Here is a 9,839-nt window from a genome sequence, read left to right on the forward strand (position 1 = left end):
CTCCGAGGTGACGCGCGCACCGCGCAGGCGCACCCAGAACCCCGCCCTCCCACTCCTCTCCCCGCTCACCTCCGCGCGCACCGCGCAGGCGCAACGGCAGCCCCCGCCGGCTCGAGAGCGGAGCGGCGCGGTAGGGCTGCGCGATGGCGGGCTGCAGCCTCCGGCCGCACGTGCACTGGGCGCAGCGGCACCACGAGCTGTATCTGCGCGTGGAGCTGAGCGACGTGAAGGTGCCGGTGTCGGTACCGGGGGGGCGGGGATGGGGCGGTCAGGGGGTTCCGCTGCGCCGTGTTAGGGCCCACCGAGGGCTGTCGCGGAAGTGCCGGTAATGCGGTCTCTAACAGAACTCGTCCCTTTGCAGAACCCGGACATCAGCATCGCCGACGACGTGCTGCGGTTCCGAGGTAGGGCTGTGGCCGCTGCGGGCCGTGTCTTATCTCGTAGGCAAAGCGTTGCGCCCCGCATTTACATGTGGGGGACGTTTCCGTGTCCTTCTGTCCGTCTGCCGAGCCCACAAAGCCCCGTCTGTGTGCGTTATCGCAGCCCCATTTGGAAGGTAAAGCAGCTCCTTCGGTAAAAGGCCCGGCCCGGCAGCACGCTCGGTTCGCTGCTCAGCACGTCGGGGTGCCGCCTTCAGTGCGGGTTGGTGACTTCTGTGGTCGTTTTCCCTCTATCCCGGTGGATGCCACCTCCTTGGCGAGCCGGCGGCAGGCACCCGGTTGGGCGCGGCCACACGTGCCTGCCTGGGATCGGCGTGCGGACGGAAAAGAAACGGCACTGCCCGCAGCGCTGCTCCCAGCGGCGGCTTCCCGGCCGGGTTCCATCGGGCACGAACAGGCAGTGCGGACACCCAGCAGAGCTGTGGCTCCGTTGGTTCCTGCAGCTCCACGCCTCGGGGGGTTTCATCTTTGGGATCCCTTCCAGCATGGGATGCTCTCTGATTCCGTGATCGTCCCTCCTAGCGGGGCAGGGGAAGGCACTGTAAAACCAACGCTGAATGTTCCTGTGTGTCAGGTGTACTTTAAAGGTGCGTGGGACTCGTTAAGTACTTTTTGCTGATTGTCTGCTCTTGTTTCTTAGCTCAGGGTCATGGTGCCAAAGGGGACAACATCTACGAGTTTCAGATCGAGTTCCTAGAGCCGGTTGAGCCTAAAGTAGGTATTTCTTTTTCTTCTAACTTCTGCAGATAAAAAGTTTTTGGGTTTTTTTTGTTGTTGTTTGCTTGTTTGTTTGAGAAACATGAGAAGAGAATAGATGTGCATGAAGTCCACGATGTGCTGTTAGGTCTTCCTGGTGACTGACTGCTAAATGCTACCCATAGCAGTCCTGGGTTGCTGTGCTCAGCCACCATCCTGCCTTAACGCTGCTCATCTCACTGGGGAGCCTCGATAGGAACAGGGCCTTAAATTTACCATAGCTGCTACACAGTAGTTACAATTTGTACAGGGATTTAAAGCAGCAAGATAGTGGGAGATGCCTGCAATAGTTTGTCTGATGCAGCTATGCCTTGGAGAGGAGGGAGAACACCACAGTACAAAGTGTCAGTCTGGCTGCTTTTACAGCCCAGCAAAATAAATTCATGAGAACTGGTGTTTCTGGCTTGTACAAATTCCTTGGGTTGCCAGTACTGACACATTGCAGGTCGTATTGCAAAACATTGTTTTAATTGCTGTTGTAGTTCAATAGGAGAGAGCTTGGCTGGAAGAGAAAACTCCTGTAGGTGGCTGTGAAATCTGGCTTCATTTCTCAAAACCCTCCAGGGCGTGGAAGAACTCCAGGCTCTGCTCCCAGCAGAGGATTTGTGCTGCTTACTCCTGCAGTCGCTCTGGGATCCACGGTTTGGCTCTGCTGCTTTGGCAAGGAGGAGGCCGGAGGGTGGCCATCAGTGAGGGACAGAGCCTGTGCCAGTAGCAGCTGTAAATTACAGCTGCAGCCTTCAGATGTCCTAGGAGCACAGAGCCAGCCTTGACAGAAGGAGTGCTGGGGGAACATCAGTTACAAATGCAGGTCATGGCTCTTCCTCTCACCAGAGCAGGTTTTGTGTGGGATTCCCTGTTTTGGAGACGTACCTGTGACTGACGATAGCATTATTTTTACCACTGGCTAAAGGAAGTGGCTCACAGTACAAAACACAAGAATGCCTAAAGCCACGGTCTGTAGGTTTTGTGTGGGATTGCTAGCACCAGGGGCTGTGCTAACTGACTGGTAGGATAGTGCTATGCAGTGCAGGCAGGCCTTCCAGTTGGTCATCAAATCACAAGTTCCATAACCATATTAGTTGCCATCTTCACCTTGCGCTTGGTTTCTATGGCATGTCTTGGGCAGCAGGGAGATGCCTGTCCTGCAGCAGTCTATGTCACCTCTGCGTTGTTGGTGGGAAGCTCAGGTATCGGCCTCAGAGCTTGATGCTTAGGGCTCTTGTTGATGTGTACTCTTGTCTGCCTCCAGCCCGTGTGCAGGGTGACTCAAAGGCAGCTCAACATCACTGTGCAGAAAAAGGAGAGTAACTGGTGGGAGAGGCTCACCAAGCAAGAGAAACGCCCGCTCTTCCTCGCTCCGGACTTTGATCGCTGGTTAGACGAATCGGATGCTGAAATGGAACTGAAGGAGAAGGTTGGTCCTGCGGGCTCGGAGGGTTTGTGCTGCCAGTCACAAAGCAAGGATTGCTGTGTATTAGCTCTGTGCTGGCTGATGCCTGCAGCTGAAGGCTTGCACTTCTTGCCTTATGCTGTGTGATCCATATGAGGGTCAGATTAATGTCAGAGACACCAGTCCTGACATTGCTTGTCTAGGAAGCAGGAACTTGTTTCCACATGTACTGCCACAGTACTGTTTCCTGAGCTGCAGGGCTGGCTCTGACTTTGCATTCCCACCATATGGTAAATTCAAGCAGCTTAATACAGCAGGGAGGTGAAAGCCCATCTTGGAAAGCACTTGAACGGAACAGACTATGTTTCTGCTTAACTGGTGTAAAACAAATGCTGCCCTATTCTCTGCCACTGAGGTTAGTGCAGAGGCGAAAGAGCTGCTGCAACAACAGAAGCAGCTGTGAAGGGCAGGAGGAGCCTGGACTGGATGTACTCAGTTCCCTTCAGTTCTCTTGGCTGTGGGAACAGTTCTAAGAAACAGTAATAATTGTGAACACAAAAATCAGCTGGCTTTTTCAGCAAAAGCACCTAACTGTTAGAGCACCACATGCTACAGTGAAGGCTGTATAGCCGGTTAACACCCTCTGCCTTTTACATTACCGTTAATTGTGGATGAGAAACGTGCTCTGTTTTATGCAGGTGAACATTTAAGCCTTCTAGCAATTGGCTGCTTAACTGAGTTTTAAACCTACTAGCTTTGCAGTAGGGCAGTTAACAAATCAGTTGCTAATTACAGTAACGCTCGCTAAAACCTTATCCTTCATCTTAAGGAGGAAGAAAAGATTAACAAAATGAAAATAGAATCCAGAGTCCCAAAAGACCGTAAGTAACTGTACCTTTCTGGTGTGGGAGACGGGGAGAATCAGAAAGCTTCTGTAGCTCACATCTGTGATCTCATGGAGCAATTTTGAGTGGCTTGGTGTATGCTGGAGGAGGATCCTTGTATTATGAGCAATTTAGAAATTCAATAAAAATTGCCTGCGGTTCCTAAGGAGTTCAAAAATCTGACTAACAAGAATTCTGTTCTAGCAGATAATAAAAGCAGGCAGAACTCACAAAGCACACAGCTACTCTTTTGCCACAATCAATAGTTTCCCTTTTTGTAAGCTGCATTTTCACAGAAAGCTTGGTTTGCAGGAGTGCGTTTGCATTGTAGTCTGCTCATCTGATGCATTTATTATTGATTTCAGCTTTCAAACACCTGAAGAAAGGATACTTAATAATGTATAATCTTGTACAGTTTTTGGGATTCTCTTGGATTTTTGTGAACATGACAGTACGACTGTTCATCTTAGGAAAAGGCAAGTAATCAGCACTACTTTATCATTTCAGGGTGTTGTTTTTAATGCTTTTTAAATATCAAAGTCTAAAGGAAGACATATCTAGGAAATAAAGTAGTAAATCTATCACCAAAGTGCACAACGAAAGCCATCACATTTTCAAGGATAGGAAAATACTGTTTTCTTGAAGTGACAGGTGTGTATCCTAATGAACAGTGCTTGTACTCCACCAAGATTTCATCTAAAGAAATCAGATGGAAGAAAACTTCTTGCTTACTGCCATATTGGTATTTTTGAAAATAAGCTGGGCAGAATTCTTTTGGTTTTGAAGTGAAAATAATTCATTCTGCTGAGGTATCAAAAGTTATGCTTCCTGCCTCTGAAGAGCTGTTTGTCCTTAGGGCAGTGTCCTGTGTCTTACAGATTCTTTCTATGACACGTTTCACACCATTGCTGACATGATGTACTTTTGTCAGACCCTGGCGTTGATGGAAATCCTGAATTCACTGATAGGACTAGTCAGATCACCACTGATTCCTGCTGTAATACAGGTAGTATTTTAAGGTTCTTCTTGCTCCTCCCATGTTTGAAGTAGATGTGTATTTTACTTCTTCTAAGCAATATAATCTTGCTGTCACTGAACTAGAGAATCTGTTATTCAAGTGGCAGATATCCAGGCTTCCCATACTCTGATGTGGGAGGCTGTCTTCTTCTGTCAATTAAGTATGATAATTTGGAACAACAGAAGAGAATCACCGAGCAGAAAGTAAATGATTTTGATTTGATTCCCCTTTTGTATCCTGGTTGTGGTTGTTGTGAATAAAAGTGAGGTTAAATGATTTAAGACGAGGTCCCTCGCATTGGACCCAGAAGAGAAAGGTGTGCTTAAAAATCAGAGGTGACTGCTCAGCTGCATAATTAAAAGCTGAGCACAGAACTGTTTTGCACTGGAAAAGTAGATAATCTGCATGGTTTTGACAGCAAGGACTTGCTCTTCTGTTAAAGAGTGTGAGTGGTCCACAATTTCTTTTCCTTAAACAGGTATTTGGAAGAAACTTTATTTTGTTTGTTGTCCTTGGAAGCCTGGAGGAAATGCAGAGCAGAGCTGTGGTGTTCTTCTTGTTTTATTTCTGGAGCATCATTGAACTGTTCAGGTCTGTGGGATTTGTCTTTAAATGGGTGTGTGCAAAACAGTGGGGTTGTTTCCAAGAACCTTTAGCAAAGATTTTGATCTTTGTACCTTTTGGAAGACTGGCACAGAAATTGGCTCCAGAGAGTAAAATTCCCTTTAGACACTGGGTGTCACAGCCAAAAGCTGGGACAATATGGGAGTCTAAAAGGTAGTGCTGCCCTCAAAACACATGTTGCTTTCTTTTGGAAAATTTGGCCCTCTAGTTGAAGTATGCTTAGGCTGTGATTAAGTGGGGTGCACTGTGCTCTGTTTCTCTTTCCAAAGAAAATATTATGAGATGTCTATTCAACAAGTCAGGCAGTTCAATTCATCCAAATGATCAGAATAAGAGCATTAATTATGTAAATTGCCAAGTAAGGGTGAGTGCATCAAGAGCCAGAAGAACGGTTTTTGATTATTTTTGTGTCACTTGGGAGTTATGTTGACTTTCCTATACTGCAGATATATGCAAACTTAATTCTGGCAGCAGCTTCTATTTTAAACAATATCTGTTTCTTCTCACACTTAATTGGCTTCAGGTATCCCTATTACATGCTTTCATGCATGGGTATAGAATGGAAACCTCTAACTTGGCTCCGTTACACCAGCTGGATCCCTCTGTACCCTCTAGGCGGCTTGGCAGAAGGTATGCCCAAAAAAGGTTAATAAATGAAGATAATTCTGGGCAAATAACTCAATTTTTGGCTTGGCTGCTGGACTAAAGACTAATAGAACAGCAGCAGATAAGTAGATGTGTGCTTTGAGCTGAACCAGATATAAGTATTTCTATCTTCCTTACTGAAACAAACACTTCTTGAATTTGATGTGAACAGAAGTCAATTGTTTTGGGCACTGGAGAGGAAAATAAAGGCAACAAAAGGCTAGTGGAACAAAGTGACCAACTGTGCACTGCAGACCATGCAGGCATTACAGGAAGACAACATTCACTTCCCTTTGCTGCTCTAAAGTGCTGTTCTTGCTTTTGTCTGCTACATCTGCATGGTCAGTTGTGCTGGGGCTTGCACCAGCACAAGAGACCTTGCAGTTATCTTGTAAATCACTGGCACAGAACAGGCAGGAACCAGTTCTTCCTATAAAAGCATCCTAACCTCTTCTGAGATAAGCATAGTGCTTTCCCAATGGGGCTGTGCTCCCCTTCAGCTTTGAAGCCCAGGGAGAGGACTTGATGGTGAACTCTTCTGTCTTCACATCTGAGTTTTTAAAATGCCTGTCACTGCTCGGCATCTAAGATTCAACAAATGTGTTGTAACCATACCTGTCAGAGCTTGCTTCTGTGAGCCAGGAGTAGGCTGTGCATTGCTTAATTCCTAATAGAGGAGAAACCATGCCTCTTTCCTTTCTGGGGCTATTTCAACATGGTAACCACTGCTGGCACAGCCCCTGCAGGCTACATGGTTGTGTACAAGAACAATGTCTTGCCAGGCAAGTTTACCATGCTTAGACCTCTGTAACTAAACTGCTCTACTGCCTGGTGTAGCTGCTTACCATTATACTACATTCCTTAAATAGGTTTGATTCAAACGTTAACAGGTAAAATAATGAACACTTTACCTGTGTCTGATAACCATGGTTTTCTGCTTTCAGCTGTCTGTCTCATTCAGTCCATTCCCATCTTCAGTGAAACAGGAAAATTTAGTCTGGGACTGCCAAATCCACTGAATGTCACAATCCAGTTTTCATTCTTGCTTCAGATGTATCTTATAGCCTTGTTTTTGGGTAAGATATTTAACTCTATTTCTCACTGTTGAAAATGAAAGGGCAGTTTCCTCTGATTAAGTATATTTTTCCTAAGAAAGATAAATTCCTGTGTCTTAGAGATCTTGACAACACTAATTTGCTCAAGGCTGAGTACCATCCTCATTGCTCACATACTTGTCAGAGAAAGGAACACAGCTACAATTAGCACCGGCTTGCCCCTAAGGAGAAGTCCTTATTAACAAGTTAGCTGCATTATCTACAGTTCATTTGAGTTACAAGTGTAAGTTTTAAATGTATTTGGAATCTCAGTAATTTCACCCTTTTACATTATTTGAGCTTCAGAATGATTTAGTGGAACTCTAAACATAATACCAAATTTAAGAAAATATTTAACTAAACTGTGTTATAACATGACATGTTTTTGCAGGAAACAATTATAGAAGGCTGTCTAAGTAGTAGTATATTTAAAAAGAATGCTGTTTCACATACCTGGTTTATTTGTTATATTTCCTAAACGTGAGATAACTTTGTAGTACATGCAGCCAGTATGTCTGCGAATCCAGAAATCACTGAAGTCAGGGAGGTTGACTCTCATCTATAACGTTAAACTGAACTTTCATTAGGTCCCCCCCTTGCAGACCTTGCTTAAAGAACACCTTCAGCTGAGACTGACTGAAACACCTGTTTGATCCTTTCCCAGTTCTGCACAGATTTTTCAGTGACAAACCCACCTAACCCCACAAGAAAACACTAGCACTAGCTTTCATTAAACTATTAAACTGTTGTGGGTTTTTTTGTTGAATTTGGTGCAGCCATCTAGCTTCAAAGTGATGCAGAGATGTCCTATGGAAACACTTCATTCTTTTTCAGGGTTATTTGTAAACTTCCGATATCTCTACAAGCAAAGGAAACAGCACCTCGGACCAAAGAAGAGAAAGATGAAGTAAAGGAGGATTCAGTGCTTTCTTATCTAACTGATCTCAATGACAAGATAAGCCTCCCATTCTTATGGTTTTATCCACTGTAAAGAATTTTGTAAAATTACATGATCATCCTAGATTCATGATTTCATAGTGAATTCAGGTAACATTCCCATATCTCTTTTGTTCCCTTTCAATCAAATGCATGCATGACATTTACCACTGAACAGCTGCATCTAAACTTGTATCATATTGACTACTGTATTAGGGAGAAATCCTATTATCTGCATATAATATGCTTATAAACGGTGGAGCAGCACTAAATAGAAATAGTGTTTATATTTTAATTGGATTTTGCTCTTTCGGTATTGCATGCAGAGAGGACTTCTGATGTAGGGACGTACCATTAGCTGGCCCATGCTGTTCCTGGGGTGCATCCTGACAGTAAGAGAAGCACAGCCTGATGTCAGTGTTTGGGTGTTACTAGCAGTTGGGATAAACTTCCTCAGCACCCACACCCCCTTTTCTTAGGCAGCATACTGATGTTTTAATGCTGCAACTGTACGTAGCTGACGTCAAACAAAGTACTGCCATACCAGTTCAGTCTGTTTCTAGGTTAGTCTTAACAGAATAGAAGCATCTTGTGGACCGTACCAACACCCATGTACCTGTAGCATCAGTAGGGAAAGGAAGCTGCCGCTGTGTCCCATGGACAGAAATGCTTTTCTGATTGATAATGTCAGCACTGAAATGTAAGGAGACAAGAAAATACAGGTACCAGCTTTCTCCTAGCATGTGAACCCCAGAAGAACTCCATCCCATTCACCCAAAGTAAGAATCTGGAGCTGCCCTGGGAGACTGAACTCCTCTGATAGTTCCTCCCAGGGCTGTGGCTCCCTTATTGCCTTGGAAAAGCAATCAAGAATGTCTTTCTACTTCATTTTATCAGCTGCACATTTAAATTTGTGTATATGCTTTCTTGGCTGTTCCCTGATGGGATGGAGTGATGGGTTGACAAATAATCTATTATTTTCATGCCATACATCTCAGTAAGGGAGATCCCACCTAGGGTTTGAAGGGACCCTTTCCTCTGTATTTGCTTTAAACAGGAGCTGTTCCCTTCACATCCCAGGTCACGTACTCTCTTACCTGAAAACTTCTGTTTCAGTTGACTTCATTTCCATGTGCCCTTCCTCACACCTAGCCTCTTGTAGTTGATTCTCAACTCCTCTGGTCCCTTTAATCTAGTTTAGAAAAATTATGGTTATAAACAAGCTGCTTCACAGCTGCTGCTGGCCCCAGGGTACTGCGAGCAATACCAGCAATCCAGATAAGGCACCAAAACTGAGATTAGCTGAAGTGTCATCTTACTACTTGTGTTATCTTTTTCTACTGTGAAATGATATGAATCCTGGAAGTTATTTTCTATACTTAAAGTTAACAAACAGCTTACTATTTATGACATGGACCCAGTGATTATTACTGGAAAGGAAGGAAAATAGTGCTATGAAGAGACTGTACCAAAAAACTGATACAAGCTCCACACTGCATTTCACAATTGTTTTGTCAACAAGAGGCATGATGCAACTTCTCTTTAGAGATACGTGAGGCTCACTTGCAGAGGAGAGTGCAGGTAACTTTCTCAAGAGCTGAGCATAATTTACACACTATTTCACTACAGTACACACTGTACATATGTTTGATGTACATCGAAGGACTGAGTTAGCTGGCTTGGAACAGCAAGGATCCCTTTCACACTTTTAATTTCTTTACTGGGCATTTAAACTTCTGTTATAAAATCTGTATGTACTCATACATGATGTTTCTCAGTGAAATTGTGGTACCTCGTACGAACTGTAATGGATCTTAAATGACTGAGTTTTTGTCCTTCAGAAAGAATGTGTTTCTATTAATAAAGATTTACAGCCAGATTTTGCATCAGTTCAGTTGTTTGCTTTTTCCCTGAATGCAGTAAGCTGTATAATTTATTACTTAACTCTCATGATAAGCAGATGGAGTCTGACCTTCACCAAGTCGATGTTTTAGGCTTGTGCATGCCTAAGGTTGCACACTGCAAAGTTGCTACGAGAATGGAACAAAA

General features: G+C 44.5%; 1 protein-coding gene across 1 annotated transcript; it reads left to right on the forward strand.

Annotated features, from left to right (window-relative positions):
- The first annotated feature begins 116 nt into the window (after positions 1-116).
- HACD3 (3-hydroxyacyl-CoA dehydratase 3) lies at positions 117-9,669 on the forward strand. Its single transcript, XM_042876015.1, has 11 exons — positions 117-230; positions 362-404; positions 1,081-1,154; positions 2,449-2,613; positions 3,419-3,470; positions 3,839-3,949; positions 4,352-4,479; positions 4,970-5,082; positions 5,639-5,745; positions 6,705-6,836; positions 7,689-9,669. The coding sequence occupies exons 1-11, from the start codon at positions 144-146 to the stop codon at positions 7,763-7,765; spliced, it is 1,089 nt and encodes a 362-aa protein (XP_042731949.1). The 5' UTR covers positions 117-143; the 3' UTR covers positions 7,766-9,669.
- The last annotated feature ends 170 nt before the right edge of the window (positions 9,670-9,839 follow it).

Source organism: Lagopus leucura, unplaced genomic scaffold (assembly GCF_019238085.1).
Source record: "Lagopus leucura isolate 7727_CA_CO unplaced genomic scaffold, USGS_WTPT01 Super-Scaffold_100015, whole genome shotgun sequence".
Lineage (NCBI taxonomy): Eukaryota > Metazoa > Chordata > Aves > Galliformes > Phasianidae > Lagopus > Lagopus leucura.